Consider the following 27339-nt stretch of genomic DNA (forward strand, 5'->3'; position numbering starts at 1 on the left):
CTTCCGTTTAATCTGCCTGTCTGGTGACCCAAATAGAACCTGAGTGATCCAGCACTGGGCACACACGACTTGTAAACCACGTGCTGTGTGTGAAAGGTCAGCGCAGGGCGGCTCCAGGACTAACCCTCAGCTGGAGATTTGACACACATTTACGGTAAATTCTGTATCCAGCGGCGATTTCGAACAGCATTGTGACGTTGATCTGATTCTCATGACAAGTGGATTACGATTGATGAGGCATGACAGAAGTCATTCAGGGCCACAGCCAGCCTTCTCATCACCAAACGCACTGCAGAGGGCACACATGTCCAGGAAATAGGAGCATATTGGCCAAAATTAACATTGTGCATATGGCTGTTTGGGACATTCATACATACTGACCTATTTCCACCATCTTCTGCGTCGTGGAGCGTGGCCTCGATGCCGCTGTCTGTCTCCACATCCTCATGCATCTCAGGGGGTACCAGGGCCCCTGTGTCCTCATCAGTGAAGGTCTCACACTCACTGTATGTGCTCTCGGAGCCCAGGTATGCGCTGTCAGTCACCTCATTTTGCTGCAGTAAAAGAAACAGAAGTTGGTGATTACAGAGTACCCATTAAGCAGTAAATCAAGCAGTATAAATCCACACTGATATGAATAATTCACCAAGGTAAAAACAGGGCATGAATGTGAATGGAGCTTAATATATACAATGATGTAGATGCTGTATACACTGCATTTTCTGATTTAAATAATAATTCTAAAATCATTTCTACAGGAAACTTCCCCTAAATGTCATCAGGTGGATTTAAAAATCAGGATTGTTTTGCATTTGTGAGTTAAGAAAGACCTGAGAACAAACCTATAGGTTAATTAAAAAGTGCAAAAAACAGCAGCCATTTCCAAGATGGTCTGATTTGAATCTTCTGGTCTGGCCAGTTGGTCGTGATGCCAATTACACCAATAAGCAAACAAAGCATAGAGCATAAACAGACTTCAGAGCCAGAGTCTGCTGTGATTCAGATGGCTGTTCCAAGCAAAACCTGCTGCATCAATACCTCTAAGCAACAAGTTCAAATAAAATGAGCAAGCTTAAGGCTTTCCCAGCACTAAATACCAAATGCTAAACACAAAACTGACACATGCCAAAAAAGAACATCTGATGCTATCAGCAACTAGAGACACATTATCAAATATCAGAACCATAAAGCAGTAATGGAGAAAAGACAGGTGAGTCATGTTGGAAACATAACGTACCATTATAAAGGAAACATCAGGAGACGCAGGGCCCAGAGGGCTATCCACCATGCCCAGAACCATTCTCTCTGTCCGGTCTCACTGACAGGAAAGCTGGCCTGCCATGACAGCCTCCTAATAACTCCTACTAAAGCTTCCTCACTGTCACTCTGAGAGAGAGTGAGGGAGAGTATGTTGGCAAAATGGAAAATACTGTAACACCTCGTTCAGCTCCGCTGGGTGGTCAGAGGGGTGGAGACAGAGACAAAGTCCAAAGAGCAACAGAAGTCAGCTGTAGTGCTCAATCAACTACTAACAGCTTTTAGCCCAGAGTTAAAACAGCACACGATCAGCTGAATAACTGTTTAATCTTTCCTGGCTCCCGGGAACTTCACTTCCCAGCCCAGTGTGACAGTATAAATCATTAAGCCATGTTCTACATGTCTCAGGCTGCACAGCGAATGAGGGTCATACTGTACATCACAACAACCTGCCATAACGATGTAACTAAACTAACATGCTGTTAAGCTGTAAAACTCTGAGCGGCAATGTGAGCCCATACTAAAGTGTTGGCAGAACAGTGAACAACAAACATTAGTCATAACAACTGGAAAGGCCACTAATACTGCTGTTATGTTTCTATTTATGAATGAAAATGAGAGATGGAAATGTGGAACCCAGCAACGGAAGAAAATATTTCGTAAGGGAAAAATGGGGTGGATGGGGCATTGCTCTCCTCTTATGCCCGGCCTCAGCTCAACAGCCTTACCTTGCCTGTTTTGAAAGCAAACAGGGCTAGAACAGCGCAGCCATTGAGAGTGGAACCCTTTTCTGCCAGAAACCCAAGGGAAAAACAAGGCAATGGACACAGGTGTGGCGACTACTTCAAACATGCACAAACTTCCTCTAAACTTGGCTTACGGGTTCCAGTAAACAGCAGCTAAAGCAACTAGAATATTTAGTGTAGAAAATATTACATATATATATAAATAACTTTGTGTATCACCCTGTTGGTTCAAACTGACATCTATTTTTCCTGCGTGGAACACATCTACTTTTGTTTGTGGCCATTTTCCATTTGTTTTATTAATCTATTTTCAGCTTTACTGCACAAGACAGAACACAAAACTACACATAATATTTAAGTAAAAAAAAAAACGTATAAAAAAAAAGAAGCAAACTGCAAGACAAACCTCTTGTACAGAAACCCAAACAAAACTAACAGTTTAGCAGTTTTGCAAATGGTCATATGTGACCAAAGATAATATAAATTAGACCTCAACTGAAGGAAAAATGACCCTGGATAGACACACACTGGTATTTGAACCTTAACATTTTAGATTAGATTAGATTTAAAGCAACTCAACTGCTAACATCAGGTCTTTGAGCTGTGTCACACGTCATTTAGGCGCCATTAGAAAACACAAAAGAGGAAGGAGGAGGATCTATTTCTTGATTAACTCATTTGGACACATGCAATTTAATATACAGACCATTTAACATCTACAGTAACTCCAATTATCTAAACTTCTCCCTCAGCTTGACAGTGCTCCATTAATTATAATATATGAATAGTCTGTTGTAACAAGGTCTGCCTTCGTGTGCTGCATAAATCATCAACTTATGCGTCCAGTAAAATGGACTGAAGTGGAGGGAATTCATTTGCACTCTTGACTTCAAGTACACGGGCCTGCACTTCTAAACTATACCAAGAGAGGGTGCTAACACTGTGCAATATACAGCACTAAAACAACAGCCCCAGGCCTACAGTGCTGGAAGTGCACACAATAGCAGAAACATTTCAATTTTGCGGAGGCCAGCAACAATGATGGTTAAATATACAAGTTGCGTGCACAAGAGGAGCCAGGAATTCCACATATGCTCACCACAACTGTAAAAACACACGGCTACACACATGTAAAAACTCTAGCACATTCCAGCTAATCCAATATTTGTCAAAGAATACTCAAAAGCCTGGCCTGCCAGCTGCTATAGTGTCAGCCAAACCAGGGTGTTCAGTGTGTGGAACGTTCACAGAGTGGTAATGATAGCTCCGCAAGCCACTCAGTGAATTACAGTGGGACGAGTGAGAGTGCACGGAGAGGTCAGCCTGTGACCTTCACACTGTCCTGTTGGGTGCACCAGTGGGAGCTGAAGGCACAACAACTGGGCCACAAACACATTCAGAGAGAGGCCTCACCTCGTCGTATTCCTCTGAACAGCCCACAGCTCCATCCCCTGGACTGTAGTTTACACCGTAGAGTTGTGGCTCTGGTCCTGCAGATATGAGAAGAAGAAGACCGGTTTAATGTGTGCAGAATAAACACATAAAGTCAAACAGAAGAGGAGGCTCAACAAACACAAGACTGGCGTGTGTATAGTACCAATGTCCACGAACAAACAAAACAGCCATATGCAGAAAGAGGACAGGGAGGTGACAGTAGGTACATGAAACAATAGAAGTCAATGGGGAAACTAAAGTAAATGCTTTATACAGTAAAATATACAGTATCATGACAGTCTTATGGAATTATCTTGTTCAAGTGTGGAGGCAAATTCTTACAGAGATTAGTTTTACACTTATGCATCATTTAACTGATAATAAAAAGATAATAATTAAAAATGCATGCTTGAAAATGCATATGTATTTTTCATAATCAAATATGCATTTGTGTTGTCAACATTTACAAATTATGCAATTAAAGTTTCAGGAGGCTGTGAGCATTTTCCTCTGGAATACAATAAATGATCATGAGAGAGCTATCCAGAATATATACTCATGTTGAACTGTATATATGTATATGTTAATGTTCATTTACATGTATGCCAAACTCAAAGATCTTCATCCAACTGATACTACAGTGCCTGCTCGGCCTGTGAAAATGACCTCAGAATTACCCCATATGCCTGATGCAAGTATGAGCTAATTAAATAATCAAATTATCATTATCATTATCATGTTTTTATGTAATTTACTTTTCTGATTTAGAAATAAAGAAATCAATTATTATCATTAATAATATCAATATCATCAATAATTATCGAAATTTCAATTAATTAATTCAAAATTCAAATTTCACCTGATGCAGGGAAGAAAAGCTTTTTAAGAATTTCATTGTATTAAACATTAAAGTAATCTGCTTAATTTTTTTTCCATTTGCAAACAAATAAATGTAACTCCATTAACATGCTGACTGTAAATATCCATGTTTGACAAACTGATATTATCAGAACTAATGTGTTTACTCATAATCAGCACATTCAAGACTCTGTGTCCTAGCTGCCGTGCTCTGGCTTATTTACAGTCAGCAAGCTAAGCCTGATGTGACAGCAAACATTATGTAACTTTTACACTCCGCTTTTCAAGGGCTATAGCATGTAATGTTAGAATGATATGGGCAAACTAAAACAATAAAAAAAGAACAAGAAGCAACCCATATCCAATTTAAATGTGTCAATACAGGCCTTTGTTGAAAGGACCTGCAGAAAAGTAGTGTAACCTGAGACGGACCAACAAGATGGAGTCCCATCAGCCACTACGGCTCCTGTATCTAGTAAACAGAGCTGTGAATAGTACCCCACTGAGAGAACAGAACGCAAACAGTGTTCTCGAACGCTGCCAGTAGACCCAAGGGTTTTTGTTCCCTTTGGTCTTATTCAACCCGTTGCTCCTCGAGACTTGTACACATTACAGGCCATTTGAGTGAAATGAGTGCGTTCTGAATGGGGCTGTGCAGGAGAAGCTTGCTTCTGTTTCAGCGACACAAAGGCAGTCTCCTGGCATAATCTCAAAATATCAAAATATCTAGACCAACTTTTTTTGTTCCAGACATGCCAGAGCCACTACAGGGGACCAGGAATTTCCATGGCTGGCAGGCCTGTCTTTATTAAAAGGTACCCTTTCCACAAAGATGTGCTGCCAAAATGACCAAAATGAAGGTGGAGCGCAGTGAAGATATTCATTTAGTCTGTGAAGCCAATTATTTCAGATGTCTATGCTGTGAAATAGCCATCAAACTAAAGGTTTTTGCATTATTTTGGCAGTGTATATATATATATATATATATATATATATATATATATAAATATAAAAGCACAGCTTCTTTGACAGACTTGCCTATATATACCATTACATTTGTCGTACTTCTGTGTTTTATCAGTCTGACAACTAGTGCAACTAGTGACCAGAAGGAGAGAAAGAAGGGAGAAAACAGAGAGGACAGGGCAGAGAGAGAGGAGAGTAAATAATTTAGGTGAATAGGACTCTGTCCAAACCCCATCTCTCTGCCACTCCTGCTCTGAAACCTCTCCAATCAGCCCATGTGTCTGTGCATCTCATGCTTTCCAGTGCATGACTTATTAATGGTCTGAGTAACCAGAGCTGTGCATCCCAGAAAGCCTTGGGAAAGAGTTCCACGAATCAATACGCTGGGTGGATCAAGGCAAACAGCGCACTACTGCTGTACCACAACCTGTACAGTATGTCAACACAGCCAGCGTGTGCCGTAAGCTGCCGATCCACTGTGCACCTGTCGCCAACTATTGTGACGAAAAATAGTTCAAACTTAAAGTCAATTCAAGATTTGGATCAGATTGACAGCTGAGGTTAGGTCTGAGAAACCTGCTGATAGAACTGCGCGGGACATACAGTATATGAGTCCTCCTTTATAATAAAGTGGAACAAGAGGGCACCAAAATGGTTAAAGAAAGAAGAACAGCATTTTCAGTCCAGTTACAAAGAATTTGGGTCAGTCTTCTGCCTTTCCTTTCAAAATCCCTCACCTCATCCGAACGATGGATGTGAACATACTGTGTTGATAACAATATTTGGCACCGTGGGGAATGCAGAGCGATGGAGCCAGATGCTGGAGACTAAATGTAGGTGCAACAATCTGCTGCTGAGGCACTCTTTACAGCAGAAAATAGGTTAACGGCAGGTTAGCCAATGTAAAAGAAGAAGAAATAGGAAAGACAATCGTTTTTACAAGCAAGACATATTATGTCTCAGTTTTTGCCAGTCCAGACTACAATGCAACCGCCTGAGTTTTCAAACTAAAACAGGGCCAGCAGCATTTCCATAAGTCTACGTTTTAGGCGCTCGAAAAACGAAACGTAGTAAAAGAGATGCGTTTTAAAACTAAAACGTAGTTCTGTGGATGTAGCCTTGGTAAAGAGTTTAAAGGGAAAAACAATAAAGGTGGTTTACTTACTTAACGTAACATACCAGGTCTAGAAAAATATGGAATTTCAACAAGTGTGGACATGCACACGGTTTTAAATAAGCAAATCTGAGGACTCACCTCCATTGCTAATTGCAGAGATTCCACGGTGGAAGTCTTCAAAGCTGATCACTCCCAAGCCACTGGGATCCAAAAACTTGGTCAGATCCTTCACCTGAAAGATAAAAGTAACACAACATTCAAATCTAATTTCATCTTGGCAATAGAAAAAAATCCATCTAGCATAACCCTATCATTTGGGTTTCCTCGATGATGTAATACATGATGTAAGGGTGCAAATGACTTAGCTGCAATGTTTGATTAATGACTTCAGTGGGGAAGCGTAACACAGGCAGAAGAACAAAGCCGTGCTTTATCTGAACTTAAGCTACATAAAACTACTGCGAACTAATTCCTAAGTTCAATTCATTCATGTGACAGCTCAGCTGCAGAACTACATCAACTTTTGATTACAGGAGCAAAAAGCCACCAATAAAACACTTGTGACCTCCAGAAGGAAAGCAGCTTTTGCAGATGTCAAGTGTTTCTGACTTTACTGGAATCAGGGCAATGGTGAGTTTTGTACTGAACTTTGTACTCTCTGTACATCATAAGAAAACAACATGGAAAACAAGAAAGAAATATGTTACTGGGAGGTTTTGTTTCCTGAATACCAGAAAAATGTTTTACTCTATACTTATTAAAATTCATGTACATTCATAATGTGAAGCAATATAGCCTTTTCTGCACACACTGCTGCACTCAACTGTTAAATGGGTTACATAACAGCACCTACATACTGTATGTTCATACAGTCAGTTACAAGAGAACAAGGCAACAAGAGAAAGTGTGCTTCAGTAACCACAAGACCTCAGAGGATTAAAAAAAACACACAACAGTGCACCTTGGTTCAACAATTCCTTTAGATTGAAAACTGACTTTAAGTGTATGTGAAATTAAATCTCATCTGATCTGTACTGCGAGAGCCTCCACCTGTACGAATTCCTTCGAACACTGGACTGGTTAATGCTTATTATCTTGTTAGCTCGCTCCTAAGAGCTAACCCTGGGACTAGATATATGTCTATGTCTGCAGAATTATTGGTGGCGCCAAGCAATCATAATCTGTTTTATACAAATAATAGACTAGGTCAAATGTCGTCCATCACAAAATTACACGAACCCCATTATTACAGCATAATTTCAGGCGTGTATCACTGACAAAATTAGCTTGGACGGAGCGTGGGAGTATGTCGGGTGTGGTTTCTGTGGTTTCGGCTCACTTATTCCTTGAGAAAGAGAGCACACAATGTGAACATGGTCATTTTACCAAGACTTTCGACTGTGTGCGGCCTCTCTCTTCCACACTTTTTATATCGGTTACACATAAAAACAAGTTGATCTTCTTAGCAACGCTGAGCTCCGACTCAGGAGGCTGAGAGGGCTGAAACTCCTAATAAACTGACTCTGACAAGCCCTGTGGCTTATGATCTGGGCTCTGTGAATTAAGCCCAGCTGTATTTAGTTGCGAGGAGGGGAGTGCCTGATGTCACTGACTGGTGGTTAGCGCCGCAGTGTTAAGTTTAGCATGTGGAATCAAGGTACATCCCACTCCCATCTCTGCTATGGTAAAACTCTCCCATACAGCAGATTTGCTCTCTAGGCTGAAGAGGGGCCGGTGAAGAGGCAGGGTCTTGTTAGGAGAAATCTGTGTATGTGTTTGTGGCGTTTAAGGTCTTAAGTTTTCTGTTTCACTATGGAGCATCGCAATTCACAGGAAATGATTTTGTTCCATGCAGCTATTCACAAACACCTCTGCTGAGTGAGGTGAGAAAACTGAGGTGTGAGGGGGGAACTGACTGAGCGTCTGTGGTCCAGATGATGTCCTCACTTTACAGTTATAATAAGCAGTGAATTAGTACTAGTTAACACTTCAGCAGTAAAAAAAACTGTACAATTAACCACCTATAAAGACTCTGACAGCCAAAGCCACTGAGATAGTGTAAATCTACTATGCTGCGGAAACTATCCATGGCCTAAATCTGAGTTGTTCAGTCTGTACAGCAGTGCCAGGCCCCTCAGGTCTTGTGAGCAGGGCCTGTTGGCTATTCCTAGGTCTAACCTAAAAACTAAAGGTGACTTTGATTTCAGTTCAGTCGTTGTTTGGGCCCAAGACCCGGGGAAAGCCTCTCCACAGCTGCTCAAGCGGCAAACTGTCCCCATTTTGACAAATCACTCAACACCTATTTCTTTAAATACCTATTTGTATCATTTGTCTCTTTGTTGTTGTTTTTGTTTTGTTTTTTGACCCTTTCATTTTCTGGTCATTTAATACATAATTTAAAATGTTAGCCTATGCTTTTTAAAATTTGAGTTACAGTATTATCATTAATGCTGTATTATGTAATAACGCGCATGGTCACATCTAAGAAGCACTTTGAGACAGCGAGATAAAAACTAAATTCAAATGCAACTCTGTCAGTTCCACTGACGCGAGAGCAGTGAAGGCACTGTGGTTTTTCTGTTTCCTCTATTTGTGTCTAATCAGTGCCGGGGCACGCCTGACCGCCTCCACACAGACCACTGTTGTGCATAACCCCGTGGAGAAGAATACCCTTTGGTGAGAGTCTTGCCTGGAGGGGATTTCACAATAGTTCTGAAACAAAAGTCTGATAATCATGATCATAAGCCTGGTGGGTTGGCAAACGAGGACAGGGGGAAAAAAAAGCAGAATGATCTTTGGATATAAAACATTAAAACACACGGACACTAAAGTGAACTCAAGAGAGGGGACGTTTCGGGGCATGGGACATTCCATTGCGGATTAGAGGGGCAGTGCATAAAAGCAGCGGGTGAGGGGCGAGAGGCTGGCTAAAGCAGGGTTGGGAGTGATGACTGACTAAAGGGAGACCCGGCCACAATGCAGTTCAGTATGGCTTTTGTGACTCACGGTCAAAACCAAAAGTGGTTGGAAAGAGCTTTTCAGTGACTAAATTCACCGTTATGGTGTGTGCCTGCAGGACATTTCACTTTTTTTCCCTGTTATTCGTCAAAACATCTTACAGACTAGTACCTGCAGCGACAACAGCAGGTCAGTGGTAACTGTGGATAGTGTTCCTAACACAGTTAAGAAATATCACTAACCTACATTAAATTAGATGGTTTGACAATGATTTGACATCTAGAATACAGGCTACAAATCAACCTTCAGTTAGTAAATCCGTTTCATAATTATTACAAATATGTTTCACCCAGAAAAGCGGTGGAGTCGGCACTTCGGAATTGATATAATGAAAGAGCAAGTGCTGGAACTTCAGAGGGGAACATGTGATTTAACGCCAATCAGTCAGCATGTGTTGTTTCTTCAGCAGAGCTCTGCTTTAAGATTCTACATTATTTGATGCTCATATTTAAACTGCACTGTGTGTGTGTCTGTGTGTGTGTATGCACGTAGTCACTATCATATCCTGGAATAATTCTGAAGCAAACATTTGCATGCTTGGCATACAAGCACCGGCTGAACATGCATGCAAATACCTGTTCCTGTTGTCCCTATAACAGGTTGCTGGGACATTTGCAAACAGGTACAGTACACATGCAAGGCCTGCTCCTAGTCTTCAACCAAACTGTGATGATATAAATACAAACACGAAGGTTACTGACAGCCTTGGCAGAGAGAATACACAGATCACACAATAAAAATTCATAACTACATCAAATATCGTTTACTGCACCCAGAAATAATTCCAGCTAATAAACCTCCATATGACATTGTGAGCTTAGCCCTAAACTCCACCTCCTCTTGGCTTACATCCCTACTGGCAATGTGTTATTTATGAATGCGTTTTTGAATCAGTATAACCTATTTTCTCAACCACACTGCTAAAATACTTGTGCTTCCACCACGGTCCACAGTAAAATTTCACTAATCAGAGCCGCTCAGGCATGGGGCCTATTCAAACCACTTTTATCTCCAGATGACTGAAACACAAGGACATGTCAGGGTAAAGCTTATTCAAATATGAAAAGCACATCAGCACATGTATTCCAGACTGATATGAGAAGAGAGAAAAATTTTCTACCTCAGCAAAGAAACAATCATAATGTGTGTGTGTGTGTGTGTGTGTGTGTGTGTAGGCCTTGTTAGATCAGGATTCAGCTAATGGATGCCAAATCCACTTTAAGGTTACAGGCATTATATAACATTCCAAAAATTCTGAAGATAAGTCTGTCTGCTGCCTGCTTACTTAATATAAATGAGAAAGGCACAACATGCCAAAGCCTCTGTCTGTCTCTGATCATGGAAGGAGAGAAATCTGAGAGGAGTTTCCTGGAAGGGCACATACTAGCGCCAGATACCAGATAGCTAAACACAAAGAAAGATGCAAAAGTAATCAATCTGAGGAATCTGGTTAGCAGTCCAAGGAAACCTTTAACAAGCTGAGATCCGAAGGAAACAGCTGGAATCTCGATGCTTTGGGAGGAGAAGTCCACCAGAAACCAAACATTAAGGAATAACAGTAAAACAGACCACACCTATGAAATAAAATCAGCTCTCAGTGTCATGTAAATGTGTCACCTTTAGTGCTGCCTGGTCACACAACAGGTGGAACTGATTTACATTAGACCAACATGACAAAAGCCCCGCTTTGTCCCTCAAAACAGGGTCATGGGCAGTTGGTGGACAGCGCCCAAACCATGAGGTCCCTCTGACTCAGGAAAATACATTTTACTCTTAATCCTTCACAATTCCCTGCCTGGGGAGCCACAGATATCTACGGCTAGACACGGGACAGATCAGGGGCAATAGAGGCGCTTTGAACTGGGAGAGAAGGGATTAAAAAGCATTAGTGAGCCAGCACCGCGCTCTGTGTGTGTGTGGAGCACCCATGCTCACCCAAAGGCCATGTTCAAAGTTCATCAAAAATAGTTTAAAATGAGCTGGTTAAAATTTTGAATCTACCTAATATCAAAATGCAAAAGCTACAATTTTCAAATGGATTACAAATGTTGTAAGTGACAAGATTAATATTATGGCTTCTTAAACAAAAAGAGCCCTAATGAGTTGGAAAAGGTATCTAATACATGCTCACTGGGGCACTGCCACTGGTGTGATCACTTGATGAAGCTCAGTCTGATTCTTGTAAACAGTTGAAGGGGGGACAGAAACGAGCACATCTGACAGGAAAAGAAACTCAGGTCAGGAGAGTGTTAGATCTGTGCCAAATGTTTATACTTCAAATTTAACTTTCGGTTGAAGACAAGGCCGACACCTAAACTTACCATGCTCAGAAGATTTAAGTTTCATAGGTTTAAAACTTTATTAGGAATTCTTCATTGTCTCTTGACCTGCCGGTAACCAAAATCTTTTCTAACAAAAACAAAGTTAAAGGCCTGGCGCAAAGGGTGAGATACAACAAATGGGTGAGCGTCATGGGCGGAATGAGACACATCAGCCATTTCACAAGAGATTATCCCCAAACCACAGGATATGCAAACGGGAAGATGAGTGCTTGTCATTTGACATATGGAGGAGTTCCAGGCCTGACAGAATTTATTACAGCCAATATGCTTGACAGATTTATCTCGACGATAACCCAAATCCTCGCTCTTGAATGCCCCCCAAATGTAGACGACAAACTAATCCAGGCATGGTTTTAACAATATGCAGGGGTATTAGCCAAATCTATCACACTGAATGTTGAGAGCTGCTTTGTTGGGAACACACCAGCACCGCTGCCGGGGTCATGTTACCTGTGCTTCATTATATGTCAGGGCAAGATAAACCTGACGCAGCTCATAAAAGCATTCACACTTTTATTTGATGTAATTTAAATTATACAAATCACAACACTAATCTCAATGTGACATTGTTAAGATTTTTCACAGAGCTCTATTAATCAAAATGACTAAACTTGGCTGATCTATAGACTGTTTACTTCCAATAACAAAATGGCTTTGGACCCTGAACCACTGAAACTGCAAAGTGACATCAGTCAGATGAATTTCAATTGACTGAATAAAGCAGCCTCTTTGCAGGAAGCTCTCTGAGGTTCAGCAGAAAATCAATAATAAATCATTTACGTATATGGAGGTTTATATGGTTTTACACAGAACTGCACTCAGCATGCATTACCCAGTAGCTGCCTGCTTAGGAGAGGGAAGTCAGGAGAAAAACAAAGGGATCTCACCTGATCAGCCCCATAGGCAGCAGCAAACTCCATAAACTCCTCAATCCGAACAAAGCCATCTCCATCTTGGTCTAAAGCATCGAATACAGCTTTTAGTGGGGAGACATCTTCCTCCCTTGTGTTCACAGCTGAAACCATTGGCAGTGAGTCATCTACCACCATCTTAGAGAGGGAGATTGTCTCCACAGTTTGCTCACTAGTCCATCCAGCCTCAGGAGAAGAAGTGTTCAAGTCCTGAACTGAAAAATCAAAGGGGGCTTCTTCATGACAATCTGATCCCTCCAGCTGGTTAGTGTCTATCACCTTCTCCTCTTCCCTCTGTTCTGTCGCTGGATCAGGAACACTTCCACCCTGCACACCTTCCTGTGGTTTCAAATCCCACGTTTCCTCATCATGGACCTCATCAGCAGTCGAGCACCGATCCAAAGCCATCGCCTCATTCTCCTGATTTCTGGCTTTAGAGCAAATTTCGTCTTCCATCAAATCCTTAGCCACGTTCTCCACAGAGTGACTGTCGCTGGTGAAATCACCCACGATGAAGGCATCTTCAGCCAGAGGCACCGTCAGTGATGAAGGTTCAGCTGACAAACCCAGAGCAAATGAGTCATTCTCACTTTGTTGCTCTGAAGTCAGATTTCTAATTACAGCAGCTCCTGCATGTTCCCCCTCTGACTCCGTTGATAAATGTAACAGCGCACCTGTGCAGATAGCAGAGGCAGGACTGGCTGGGCACAGGCTCAGACTGCTGTCACAATCTGGAACCTCTAAATCCAACAAAGGCACGGATCCTTCGAAGCAGTCCAGTGGCGTGCTGATGTGGTTTTGTGAGAAGCCGTTCTCAGCCAAACCTTGCAGGGTAGTGCTACTGGTTACAGGCAGATCAGTCACTTGATCAGGGAATAAACCTTTGTCTCCAGTTTCAGGTGACAAAGTCTCCCTGCTCTGTGAGGGAGGGGGGCCTGCCTGCTCCTCCCGTGACAGGTCTACCAGCTCCTCACTGACTCCCTGTGGGTTGAACTCACCTGAAGACTCTGGAGGGAGACAAGGGGAGTCATTTGAGAGGAGATCTACCAACAAAAATGGATCCCTTGTGTTGGCCTCTGTATTCCTTGTGGAAATATTGGATGGAGAGACAGGTACACTGAGGCTTATTAGCTCAGCTTGACTGCTGAGGCCATTTGAGCCCTCGAGAGGGGCCTCCTGTGTCAGATTCAGTTCCTCACAGGCAAAGTTTTTTCCAACCACATCAGTGAGGTTGGGAGGAAAGAGCCATGATAAAGTATAGTCACTGATTTCATCAGGTCCCACAGTTTTTTCTGTGTAAGACAACTCCTCTATACGAGTACTATGGAGAGAGGCTTTGGAGGTTGTGGACAGATCGGCCTCAAATTGCAAATCTCCACAAGAAAAATCAGTGATATTTATGAGGTTGTCCAACTCTGCCGGCTTGTCCTGGAAAACCTTGTCTTCTTCGCTTTGTTGGGACGTTTGATCATGGTCACCGTCTCTGAAATCCAAACCTGTTTGGCCACTTTTGTTTTGACAGAGCACACCTCCATTGTCTGAATCCAGTGTGTGAAATCCAAGAGGAAATGGCTGGTCTGACTCCCACTGCGTGTGCCCCAAAGGGCCAGACAGAACTGTCGGTTCCATTTATATTGGCTGCTCCCTTTTGCAAAACCTGTGAAAGCTGGTGACGCCTTATCTCACTGCTGTCGTCAAGATGCAGTTCTCCAATTTTAATGCCATGTTTTTAAATGGCACCGCACATTCCCAGTGAGAACAGACGTGTGGAACTCCTACAAGCACTGTCCAACTCTGACATTTAAAAAATGCTGGGAGGTATTGTGATTTTATAAATAACTGAATAAAGGTGGGCTAAATCAAAAGGGATAATTTCAAGCGGACAGGTTGGTTAAAGGAAAAATGTCAGGCGGGCAACAGATTAACAAGAAAGTTTTTTGTTATTTCCACTTCAGTGGTTGCCTTTCACACCTCGGTAATGATGTTACCTGAACTCAGAAGTCATGTTAATCTCTCACAGCACTGATGGAAGCGTGTTCTCACTCACTATGTCCCTCTCTGTCATGGCAGGTCCGCTCCCGGTCGTTGCCAAATGCTCCAGCTTCAGCACACCCGACGCCAACATGCTTCACTTGGTCCCGAAAGCCGGCGAATCACCGAAATAAGGCCTCGTAGCCGGACAGACAAGCACCACCGGCAGCTCCTTTGGCAGCGAGGCCGTTTGAAACGACACAAATGAAAGCGTTAAGTCACCAGTGTTTGTCAACATTAGCTTTCTTAGCCGATTATCTGATTTCATCCATCGCAAGCTAATTTTGGCAGCGCGGCGAGGAAACGACGAGGCCAGCGTTACCCAAACATGAATCCACCTCCGGCTGTTACGTGAATGTTAAATCCCTCTTTATGAGGCGGTTCACTAAATATATCGCCGACTGCCTTTCCTCAGATGAATGTGTGCTAGCAACCAACGTTAACTCCTCCTTCGAGCATCCCACTTCTTTCGTGCCATTGGCCGGGGAAGCTGCTAACTGACTAGCTAGCGAAATTAGCCTATTAGCCAGCTAACACGCCAAACGGTCCACCCCCTTCTCCCCTCTCGGTGAAATTCAACCAAATGTTTCAGCTTTGATACTCCACGTTTTCAGAGGGAACTGCGGGAACCGTGGCCCCTGTGATAGTTCAGCATTACGTCTTCATTTCGGTGCCGTTTTCCAGCAGCAATCCACCTGTGTCAGTCACAAGACAGGGCCAGACGAAGTGACGAGACGAAACCCCCGAATTCCTCTATTACTCTGGTTTCAAAAAGCACATCTGTGTCCGCGGCTCTGGTCGGAGCCCATAAGGAAAACGAAAATGGGCATCAAATCAGACCAATAAGCTCCATCGTGCAGCGGTCGGTCCACCGATGTTGATCTCAGAAAGCTCTCGCATCAGCATCAGCAGTGTCCCATCCTCCTCATCCTCCTCCTCCTCCTCCTCCAGCCGCATACACACCGCTGACGTTTCACGCAAGCGTACAAAACACCCCGCAGTATCACTGGCTTTACAGCTCTCACCTCATGACTTGTGTTTATGCACAAGTGTCGTGGCCAACACACAAAACGCTCACATGCGCACATATGTCAGTGAATGACAGCGGGGGTCAAAGTTCAGGGTCATCTTGTAGGGATTTCAGTTGCTCACACACTTAAGCAAGTTGGATTAAAGTTTTGTTTCTCTAAGCTCTAATGACTCCTGACATAGCATAAGCCAATATGATATTGTTGGACAACTCATGTGGACACAGGAGATTTATCATTTTGAGAAAAAAATAAAATTGTGTCATGGATGCAATTGTAATGCTTTGGCGCCCCCACCTGACTTGCAACGGTATTGATTTTCATCAGGTTTGCAGGTGCATACTGCACCTCATCATATTTGTCATTTAATTCAGTGGCTCAGCCATTTTCGGACTGTGTCCCCTTTAGATCAAATTATTTTATACGAACAACCAGCTGTCAAAGGTTACAGCTTTCATGTGGACATGTGCTGCAAGTTCAAATCAAGTGATTGTTTTCTTCCCTAACGCTTTCATTTGTGGGATTTTCAGAGATCTATATCCTGCATTTCACAAGGAAAAAGCGAAGAAAATTGGGGGAAATCAGGAAGATAATTTTTGTGTGATCATATTTGTTTTGTGTGTGTTTTTTTCCCCTTTAGTCAACTTGTGACATGTTGGAGTCATGAGCCCCAGGTGGATAACACTGAATAAAATCCATCTCACTAACATTAAAAACAGTCCGCTCAATCCTACAGGTATAATTCAAAGTTCAACAGCCAAGGACGTTGGATCTTTTTACCGCTCAAATAATGCACAGAATGCAAGAGGGAGACAGTTGTTTGTACATTAGCAAAAGAAAAATGACTTGCAAAAGTAAATGCAAACTGTAGTCATCATTAACTAATTATAAAAGTTCTATTTATTAATGAGAGGTACTGAGAAACCACATGAAATGGCATGCGATAAACACAACTGTACATGAAATGCATGATGATAAAACACAGCACTGTAGTGGGTGAAAAATCCCTGAATTGTTATATAAGTTGATCCACAACTAAGATCATAACGCAAACACTGTACATGTATCATTTCCGTTCTGCAAGTGTCCCCGAAATTAGTCTTTTGCTTTCAGCATTTACTTGTCTCATTTCTTTTCAGATGACCAATAACCTGAAAGAAAATAAGAGAGACATGTGGATTAATGTGGGTTATACTGTATTCTTGTCACTTAAAAAATCTCTTCAACTTTGATAAGACACGATCCACTACACAATTGCTTCATTCTCAGTCATACAATCTCTCCACATGGACCTCAAGCTGCACCTCCTCCTACACACCTGGGTCAGGAGGAGGACAGGAGAGCCCCTGCTCAGAGTTTAGCGGATTTAGAGGAAGCTATACCCAACAGCATGGAGACGTCATTGGCGGAGGTCAACCATGCCCCGCCATCAGCCACCAGGATGGCTCCAGTCACATAGGAGGATGCCCGACTGGCCAAGAAAAGAGTGCAGTGTGCCATCTCTGTCTTGTTGCCTGCTCGCTGCAAAGGAATGGACTGGAAGGCGCCGGCAGCCTCCCCTCTGGGGCCACCTGAGAGATTTAAAAGGAGAAAAAAAGCGTGCACAGGCACACTTACTTACTTATTCACTTCTCTCACAGCCAGGTGCCAATTAACTAGCACCTTCCGCCATGTTCCACACATGTTTTTCTGAATGGATTATAAACTGGATGTTATTTAACACTATTAATTATATGAAAGTCCAATTACATAAAAGTGGTAATTGTCACCATTCATTTTCAATCAACCGCCTTGTCAATTGTGGCAAAGGTTGGCCATTACTTTAAGATGCTTCAACTGTTAATTTATTACAGTCGGCTCACATTTCAACTGATTATTCATTACATTTGGAAAATGATTTCTACTGCTTAGCTATCCTTCAGTATTTACTTAACTATATCTAATGTTTATGGAATAGGTTTGTTTTTCCAGTTTGGCGACAAGTTTTCACACATGCGCAATGGAAACATTAATCTGTTATAACTGATTCGGATTGATGGGAAGCTTGCTGGTTATTGCAAATGTACTAAAAATCGCATTATTCCCTATCACTTTGACTGGGTGGTCCGCTGGGGTACAAGTCCCTAGTTGTGGATATCTGCGGTAATGTTTGAGGTGTGATAAAAAGTGTTGTAATTTGCCTTTTTTGGGTGTCTCAATATGCTTGTCCGCTTCTGCCAGTAATTTCTGGTACTCCCCAGAATGACTTTCATCAGGGATACCAGTGGCAAGAGGCAAGAGAGTAAGACATTTATGCAAGCGAGAAGACGTGGCCAGGATATTATCATTAGCTGGCTTTTGATGACCGGACTGTCGAAACTTTTAATAACGTGGATACGTCCATTTCGGGAAATGTCTGGATAAGAGTGTTCCAGTGAAAGGGTCCAGCAGGCCTTGTTGGGTAACCGTGTTTTGGTGTTTGCATCTTGCCAAACTGAAAGCTATAAGAGAGGAGATCTTGTCTGTACTGGTCAGAATGCTTTGCACACTTGACTTGAGAACTTGTGTGTAAAATGTTTCTCCATGTACGAGTAAACCTGATATTAAAGAGCCCTTTCTCCAGACTTCACCTGTTTTACTAAGACTTCTTTTCTTTGTAGTATAAAGTATAAAGTATAAGGTATAAAAGTGAAAGGAGGTTTTTTCCCTCACAATGAACAAAAATTATTTGAGCACACATAATAATACATATATATATATATATATATATATATATATACACAAATATACATGACATAAACATAGATATTCATAATAATGTATATATATACAAATATATAAATTTAGTATCATTAATAAATAACAACAGTCCCAAAATGTCAATTTCTGGACAACCTCCCATCTGTTACTGAGAGTTGTGTATGAAATTGTTGCATACTGTAAGAGATCAAACCATTGCTTAGAATAAAGGACTGTTTGTGTAACATAAAACTGTTAAATTAGCCATTTAGTGAACATTGTGTTTACCCAGTCTGCGGAACCCCTCTGTGCCAGAGATAGGACCTGGAGCCACAGCATTGACTCTCACCCCACTGGGCCCCCACTCCACTGCCAGGTGCTTAGTCATGGCATCTGGGGACAGCGGAGGGAACACAGAGTCGTTAGATTCTCATTTGCAAACCGTTACATAACACTAAAAATGCTCTTACCATTTGCAGCCTTAGCAGAGCCGGCGTGCACCTGGAGGGCCTGCCCCTTATATCCCAGTGTTGCAGAGATGTTTACAATGTTGCCACCATGATCCTGCACACAGGAATGAAGGGAGACTTCAAATCAGTGCAACACGTAAATGATCAAATCAGCTCCAGAGAGCAGAGGCTGCCGTTTAAATCCCATTTAGCTACGAGGCGCCACTCAGTAATCTGTGATCTTTACTGTCCTGTTTTGGTGATCAGGGGGAATTGCAGAAAGTGAATCTTACGGAAAGTTATTGATCGATAACCCAATTATTCTCCTGAAGATACAATATTATCATCACCTATATGATGTAGGGGCAGTAAACAATTTACTTATAGCTCCTTAACTTGAAGTTAAGAAACATGAAAAATGTATTGTACCTTGAACCACTTCTCAAAAACCACCTTGCTGGTGTTGAATGTACCCATAGTGTCTATCTCCAAGACCGTCTTGAAGGCATTGAAGGAGAGTGCGGTAGCCGGGCAGAGGAAGTTTCCAGCAGCATCTGTTGCAAACAGCACCGTGATTCTAACCAAAATTATGACACACCGCTGAACAAAGAAATCAAAACAGACGAATGAGTTGAATTTTATATTAATGCTTTAAAAATGTTTAACTAAAGCTACAAATGCATTCATTAGGAGGTACATTAATGAAATAGAGATAACCTTGCATAAGAAAGCTGAATTTGATTTGATGACTAATAACCTTGTAGTGATGTAACAGTTTGTAACAGGGAGTAGGGTGCAAAGATAGAAGATAAAGATAGAAACAGCATCAGAGAAGTTTATGATTAAACCAAAACCTTTCACACTTGACCTTTGTTCAAAGTGCATTTCCACTTACTCACCCCACAGACACCTTGAAATATTTGTACCTATGTTAGCAGGGTGCATTGGCGAATTACAAGTAATTAATGTGTTTTAGACTTGTGCATAAGAGGTCACATACTGTTAATAAGGATGTCTATGCGGCCCAGCTCTTTCAGCGTCTCATCCACCGCTGCTGCGATGCTCTCAGGCTGCCTCACATCTATACACAAAGGGAGACAGCGGCGTCCTGACACAGCAGACAGCTTTTTAGCTGCCTAGGGAGACACACACAGTCATATCACATGAGGCCGACGCATTAACACTTAGTCATGGTTTAAGGTACATCTTTTAGGATTGCGAAAGTAACCTCTTTGAGCTTGTCCAGGTTCCTGCTGGCAATCACTGTGTCGCAGCCGTGCCTGAGAGAAAAGAAGAAGAGAGTGAAATATGGTATGAACATCAAGACATGCAAGAGTGAGGATAACAGGGAGACAGAGGGAGTAACCTTTGACAAGACAAGGAGGACAAAGGGTGAGACAAACAGGAAGCAGGGGACGCAAGGCCAAATATGAGGGATGAAGTAAATGTTAGAGCTGAGAGCATTTGGATAAACTAGACAAACTATTCCTGCCACATGAGCACACGATTTAACTTTTTCAACTTTGTCACACAAGCACAAGCAAAATGATAAAACTGACAATCAGATAACACAACATGAGGGTTTAAAGTGCACCTAGACACTATCTCCCTCACACATTTGGCTGTTTTATACCAATAGTCGTGACATAATTCTCACAGAATTGATTCTACATATTACAGATTTATTGTTAGACTATTAATGTAAGAGGAACGCAGTTTGACACATATTGATATTTCCCTCTCACCTCATGAAGATTTCAGCTATTCTGAGTCCAATTCCTGATCCCCCACCTGTGATGAAAGCAACCTGATCCCTGAAAAAAATACAGTGCAAATCCTCAAAGTTCACCTCATGCAGTTATTACAATGACAAGCACTTCAACAAAAAGTAATCGCACACAAAGCCAACTACAAGCGGCTGTGCGAAATGCAGCAAATCAATCAATGATGGTGATGCACAATTCATCCAAAAGCAACACGTTTTAATGCTTACTTCAGTAAATCTGGACTGTAGATGTGTGTGTAAGAAGTCAAGCAGTCATCTGTGCCAACATCTTCGGCCAGCAGCTCTCCCTGTCTCTGCGGACCTGCCATGCTGATAAACAACGCATGTCAAACAGATGCAATCACACTGGCATTACCATCATCTGAAAGGAGTAAAATAACAGACATACACAATACAAGCAAGATGCAGCAGTTTGGATCTAGTTAATAACGCTTTATTAGGATTGTCAGATAATTAAATTCATCTAAAAGATTTCTTTTACTGTATTTTAGTCATTGTTTAGAAGAATCTACTTTTTCCTATTTTTACTCTTTTATTCTGAAGCATTTCTCTGCACATGCTGTCATGATAAACAGCATTGCAGTGACACTGGCCCTCGCCCCAACTCACTGAAAGGCTTTTTGATTCATATCTTTGCTTCACCTCGCAGCACAGCAGTTCAGCTGAGTGAGTCTTTCTGCGGCAAACAGTTGTTTCAGTATGCAGCCTTGAACTGTCGGGGCTGACATGTCGCTGCTGTCGTGTTACCTGCTGGAGAAAACAAGCTCGTTTGTCGTGGAGCTGAGGAAAGAAGCGTCCAACTCCTCTTCGACTCCACACGACCTGCACACGAAGCACTTCTCCAAATCCGACGAGGCACCTTCACATTAGTCCTCACCCACGAAGTGCTTTTTTTTTTTTTTTTTTTTTTTCTTCCCAGCAGGAACTATTTGTACTTTGGACGCTTACTTTTTCGATGTCCTTCGCTGATGCATGACGGGCAATGAAGTCCGTCGGGTGCCTGTGTGCGTGTTCAAGAGCACGAATGTCTTCAATATGTAATTATAGGAACATACAAATTAAACAACGCTAAAATTCAGAAAATACTGTGAGTCCAAAACTTTAGAGGTCAGGGTTGATTTGATTCATGCCAGAGAGAGAAACCATATCGGACAACAACACGCTCAGGGGACTGCAAGGGTCCTTTCAGTCCAGGAGGCAAAGGAAAACCCTGGGACTCTGTAGCTCATCTCCGACATCCATCATCTTCTAGGGTTGCAGCAGAAAAGGTCTTCTCCGGTAAACTAACACTGAAATAAACGATCCAGGGTGTATCATTGCAGGTTTGAGGCTGATCAGTGTGCACTGGAGCAGAGAGCGGCCCGTATCGATCGGTGCTTTGGGATTTACTGTTGGAAAAAGCCCTATGCAATGGATCTCTCAAAGACTTCGGGGATGAATATTATCCTCTGCATTTAGGCTGCATGACTGCAGGTAGAGATGAGTGCTTTTGTAACTTGATTTGTTTGATTTGCACATAAAGGTGATAATGGATGCTTGGGCTCTTTAAAACAGATTTAACTTCAAAGCCAATATTTTCCACTTTTTGCCACAAACCAATATTACTAACATTTTTTTTTTTTTTTTCAAAGCATGCTACACTGTTTTATATGTTGACTATAAGGTACAGACTGCAGACTGATCTGTATCAGGTTACTATGGTCATGTTTTCTGTAAAGTTAGTCTCAGTGTCTTCAAATACATTTTATACCATGTTTAACTAAACTAAATCAATGGCTTCAAAGATGAAAAAAAAAAAAAAAATTTAAAGATTTCATACTAATCAGACCTGTATTTTAATACTTGGCAGCCAGATGGCACTAAATGTCAGCACTTTCTGCTTGAATCCACAAAGATAAAACCATTTGCAGCAGTCTGTATGTGAACCTACAGTGAAGTTGCAAAAGGCCTCCGTCTATAAATGCATGTGTACTTCACGTGCACTTGGATTCACGCGTCATGTGAAAAACAGGCTAACTACTGCCTGTGCTTTTGTGTGATGTGATTTTTAGGAGAGAAAAGCTCCAGAGGCAATGAAAACAAAAAACGGTCACTAAATTGTAGAAACGTTGTTCAGTTCAAGTTTAATTTTTTGTTTATTTTTAGATGAGATGAGCCCCTTTCAGTTTTAACCCCAGCCTAACAATAAACAGCTGTCTCTGCTGGCACTGTATTTTAGCAGTTCATATATTTTTTAACGTGTTTCAATGAATGAAGTGACGTGAGACTATGTAGCTTCTTTACTGGGAAAGATCGTGTAACAGGAACACAAGTAGAGAAGAGTCACAAAGTCAACAAAACAAACAGACTAGCAAAATCTGGATTAGCAATCTCCCATGTCCATTTACATTTTATTAACGTTAGTATCATTAGCCACCATTAGGAAGTGGTCATGCCAGACCAAGTAAGGCTAAATCAGCAAATTCCCTGAGTGCACTGAAGCCAGAGTGCATTTGTTTGTCAACTGAACTTTTCATTTGTAAGAGAATGAAAGCGCTACTTTGTCTTTCAAAAGATACATAGTTTCATTATGAGGAAAAAAAGAGTCAAAAGTCCATCTTCAAAGGCCGCTTGTTATACACATTTTAAAGAAAATGTCCTGATGCAGGAACATAAAGGCATGAACAAAAGACTGCCATTGTACACACAACCAGAATCACAGACAGATAATTGCTGCAGTGAGCCTGGCACAGCTCAAGTCATAGACATCCATTTTCCTCTACTGGCCCAGAGCAGACCTACAGCCCCGCAGCACTGACAGCTGGTCCTGGGCTCTGTCCGTGTTTTTGCACTGGGTCTGTCTGTGCAGCTTTGCTGTGCCCTTCTGATGGAGGGTGTGACTTGGCGGTCTGTCCTTCCTCCTCCAGACCCACCAGCCTGATGCTGACCTCCCACAGCTTGCGAGCTACTTCCTCATCCAGGGCCTGGGGAGCCGGTTCCTTTTCTGTCATAACATCATAGTAGCGTCCCGTCACACCCTCCATCTCCTCGGACACAGCCAGGTAGATGCAGGGCTGGGCCCCGAGTTCAGGGCTCTTCACCAAAAGGGAGAAAAAGGGACCTGTGGAATGGGGTGGGGGGGGGGTTGGAGTCCACAGAAAGGTTTGAGGGTTTTGAGATACAATCAAATAAAATACAAGTATTTCAATAAATGAATCAATGAAATGAATAAATGAAACACTTTTCTCCCCACAGTGGAGGATGTTTATTACCCCAGAGTGTACCATGTAATTAAAAACATAATCATTGCAGATTAAGAAAAAGAAAAAAAGAAGAAAAAAAAATCTATCCACCAAATCCCAGAATAAGTATGAGAGGCTGTGGCAGCAACAGCACTGGGAGCCGTGGTAACTTCAGATTTCAGAGGTTTTATTAAAACTAAGATCATTTTTCTAAGGGGTGGTTGAAGTGATATGGAACTTATGGATGTGAAGTAAAACTCTGGTAAGACTGATTTTGGTGAATTTTGTTTTAAATTCATACATTTATTTCACAGCTTTAGTTTAGGAGTAATTTTACACATCAAGATGTTACATACAACCCTATGATGAGCTTATTCATGAAACTACCTGACACTTCACAGTTTGACATAGTTAAACATTAGGTCCACCTCAACCAACTACAACAGTAAATAGCTTTTTAGTCATTTGTGAATTTTTTCTATCTATATTTTATTAATAATACTCATGTACTTTTAATTAAGTACTATTTTCAATACAGGACTCTTCAGAATATTTCCTCCACCACTGCACAAAGCCAACAAGATACCATAAAATCAAAATAGCACAGTCACAAAGCTAAGTACACTTTTCAGTTGTAGTTGTACAGTTGAAAAGTCATAATTGTGGTGAGTTATTTTTGGAGTTCTACTTATCTAAACAGGATAAGGAGAGAAGAAGAGAGGAGTAGAGAGTTCGCAGAGACCACTGCCACATATCAGAGTCTGTATAGCCTAAGCTTAATGTTGCATATGCATTAGATAAGCAAAACCCGGCTGGATTTATCGATTATTCTAAATTCAGAATCCAATAAGGAGGAAGGATACTCACTGAGCACAGAGCTCGAGAACTGTGATTGGTGCAGGCCGGTGTGCCTCCCGAGGTCCGTGGCAACAACGCCTGGGTGTACAGCATTCACTGTGACTCCTGTGCCTGTTACAAACATGCACACACACACACACATACACACACACACACACACACACACACACACACAGAGAGCATTGTTTAAAAATATATATCCACCAGCCAATTACAAACAAGAACCTAGGCCGTACTCCCTCCCACACATGCCCACATATGCAACAGCCAGTAGACTTGCCTTGTAATCGCTTGGCGAGCTCTCTGGTGAACAGAACATTGGCAAGCTTGCTCTGACAGTACGCCTGCTTGGTATCAAACTTCTTCTTCTCCCAGTTCAAGTCCTCGAAGTCAATCTTTCCAACGATGTGGGCGAGTGAGGCCAGGTTGATCACTCTGCTGGGGGCGGACTCTTTCAACTTATCCAGCAGAAGATTTGTCAACAAGAAGTGGCCTGGAGGAAGAGAGAAGCTATCGAAAATCAGGTAGCGATGGAGGAAGGGAGAGTTTAAGTAATGTGGAGACTATTTAGATTTATTTTCTGACACAGACTTTGAAAAACAGACAACACTCTCTCTCTCTCTTAATTTGCCCGTTTGTCCATTCAGCCAAAGTAAGTACCTAAGTGATTAACTCCGAACTGCATGTCGAAGCCATCTTCTGTCTTCCATGCTGGACATCTCATGACCCCTGCATTGTTTACCAGCACATCCACTCTCCGCTCCTCTACAACACAATAAAGATCATATTCAGCAAATGCCTCTAACTCTGCTTCATTTTTGTTACTGTGCACGTGATGTGTTTTGCGCCCTCACCTTTTCTGACTCTCTCCGCAAATTCTCGGATGGATTTCATGGAGGCCAGGTCAAGGTGACATGCGTAAACGTGAGGATTCAGGGTCTTCCCTCGTATTTCCTTCGCAGCTGCCTCGCACTTCTCCATGTCCCGACATCCCATAATGATCCGGCCCCCTGGTGACGTGGGGGAATGGGAAAAGGAGTGGGTCAGCAAGAGCAAAATAAACAAAATAAGATTTTTTATATACTGTGTCTTTTTGCACCACAATGAGAGTGACACCTCTCTTGGCCAGCTCTTGGGCGGTCTCTTTCCCGATGCCCGTGTTGGCTCCTGTTATAACCACAGTCTTCCCAGTGATGGTAGCCTTACTAGGACACCGGCCTCCAGTCACATGGTTCCTATGGGAGGAATTAAAAACAAAGTGCAGTGCTGTGTTATTTAGGCACATGAGAGGAGAACTCCTACTCGTTCAATATTAAAAAACCAGGTGGATTTCTCTCAGTCTAATGTGCCCAATATCAACTTATATGAAATGTCCCGCACAGTTGTTTTCAATAATTAGCTTATTAGACCTCCAGTCAGGCCAGTGTCACCAAACTCCGTACATAAGCCGAGAGGCCTCATCAGCAATAAGTAAAAACACCTCTGTGGATTTACTGTGGGTGTGCGAGAGCTTTAATGTGGTTCCTACTTTATTACCTGGTCTTCAAGAGAGTCCCTGTGTCAACATCTAGTTTTAAGACCTTCATTAGTTCAGTTTTGTATTTATATATTGCACATACCTTCTATATTTATGTGTTTAATCAAATCACAGAGCAAACATGGGGAATTCTAATAATCCAGCACAGGAACACTGTACATTGCACAAGACGGGGGAAGATAGAGGCTTAACAGGGGGCAAATCCTGCCACTTTTATGACATTTTTTGTCTTTGCTTCATTCTTAGTCTTTACTCGATCTTAAACATTTGGACCCAATCTTTACCGACGTGCATTTGGCCCTGAACTTGACTTCAAGTCAACTGAAGGGGCACATCACGTCCCATAAATCACTGCCATACCAAGATAACACATGAAAAAACAGAGCATTCCCACAAGTTCACACACAAGCCTCACTAACTGTGACTGGATGAACAAAATATTATGAACACTCTGACAGTCTCCTCAGTCCAGTACAACGACCCTGTCATAAATGCTGCATTTGTGAAGAATATCCAACCACAGAGCTGAGCCAATGAGTCTGTACTTCATGGAGCACTGCACTGGAATGAGCAGTTAAATGTCCTCTCATCACGGGAGGAAAAAATACTATAGGTCAATAAATTGGCATAATTAGACTACCTGTCGATATACAGCCATTCAGTTCACTCCAGCACCACAGAGTGAACTGAACCTTATGGGCCACACGGAGGTGTTGCAGGGTTATTGTGTACTGTATGCATTAGATACAGCTGCTCAACATATTGCGCCCAAGCCCCGAGTTTCAGCCTATTTTTATCAGCACTAGTGTAAAAGATGCAGTTACATCACGATACAGCGGCCTCACGTCACATTATGAGGAGCTACTCACTTCAGTAAAACAGCGCCTCCAAACAGCGTGCCAAAAAAAGAAACAGGTAAAATATATTTGCTCATGTCTCCGGAACAATGCGGACGACGATCTGCACCATCGACACGCTCTGGAGGGGTTTCTACAGCTGATCTGACAGGACTCCGGTGCTGCAGCACAAGGTTATGCGCGCATAGTTTTACCGTCATCAACC

At 42.1% G+C, this 27339-nt stretch overlaps 3 protein-coding genes across 14 annotated transcripts in view; all 3 read right to left on the minus strand.

Annotated features, from left to right (window-relative positions):
- The window catches only part of rab11fip3 (RAB11 family interacting protein 3 (class II)), a 28942-nt gene extending 13014 nt beyond the window's left edge, over window positions 1–15928 (minus strand). For 3 of the 9 annotated variants that reach the window (XR_011685201.1, XR_011685200.1, XM_071463696.1), the window contains exons 1-4: window positions 12626–15928; window positions 6517–6610; window positions 3417–3493; window positions 382–554 (exon numbers count right to left, since the gene is read on the minus strand). Coding sequence is in view for 5 of the 9 variants with exons in the window: in XM_071463696.1 (XP_071319797.1) it covers window positions 382–554; window positions 3417–3493; window positions 6517–6610; window positions 12626–14278 (1997 nt within the window). In the remaining 4 variants the exon portion in view is untranslated. Of the gene's footprint in view, window positions 1–381; window positions 555–1237; window positions 2157–3416; window positions 3494–6516; window positions 6611–12625 lie in introns of those variants that run through there. The other 6 variants (XR_011685199.1, XR_011685198.1, XM_071463695.1 and 3 more) reach the window with 4 other exon arrangements.
- A 657-nt stretch (window positions 15929–16585) lies between these two features.
- Window positions 16586–21926, minus strand: decr2 (2,4-dienoyl CoA reductase 2, peroxisomal). Of its 4 annotated transcripts, none has more exons than XM_071463703.1 (10): window positions 21304–21926; window positions 20869–20970; window positions 20621–20689; window positions 20104–20155; window positions 19876–20011; window positions 19305–19429; window positions 18897–18990; window positions 18715–18819; window positions 17091–17279; window positions 16586–16859 (listed from the first exon to the last, which is right to left on the minus strand). In XM_071463703.1, exons 1-10 carry the CDS (start codon window positions 21387–21389, stop codon window positions 16834–16836), a joined length of 984 nt encoding a protein of 327 aa, XP_071319804.1. In that variant the 5' UTR covers window positions 21390–21926; the 3' UTR covers window positions 16586–16833. The 4 variants fall into 4 exon arrangements, with proteins under 4 accessions (XP_071319804.1, XP_071319803.1, XP_071319806.1 ...); XM_071463702.1 differs by having other exon boundaries at window positions 17027–17279; window positions 21304–21924; XM_071463705.1 differs by having other exon boundaries at window positions 21409–21914.
- An 851-nt stretch (window positions 21927–22777) lies between these two features.
- On the minus strand, window positions 22778–27339 carry LOC139609314 (retinol dehydrogenase 13-like). The gene is made up of 7 exons (XM_071463701.1): window positions 27147–27339; window positions 25857–25975; window positions 25595–25750; window positions 25401–25505; window positions 25021–25233; window positions 24750–24851; window positions 22778–23761 (listed from the first exon to the last, which is right to left on the minus strand). Exons 1-7 carry the CDS (start codon window positions 27332–27334, stop codon window positions 23439–23441), a joined length of 1206 nt encoding a protein of 401 aa, XP_071319802.1. The 5' UTR covers window positions 27335–27339; the 3' UTR covers window positions 22778–23438.

This window comes from Trachinotus anak, unplaced genomic scaffold, assembly GCF_046630095.1.
Source record: "Trachinotus anak isolate AG129_WGS33_773 ecotype Australia unplaced genomic scaffold, CSIRO_AGI_Tana_v1 ptg000025l, whole genome shotgun sequence".
Lineage (NCBI taxonomy): Eukaryota > Metazoa > Chordata > Actinopteri > Carangiformes > Carangidae > Trachinotus > Trachinotus anak.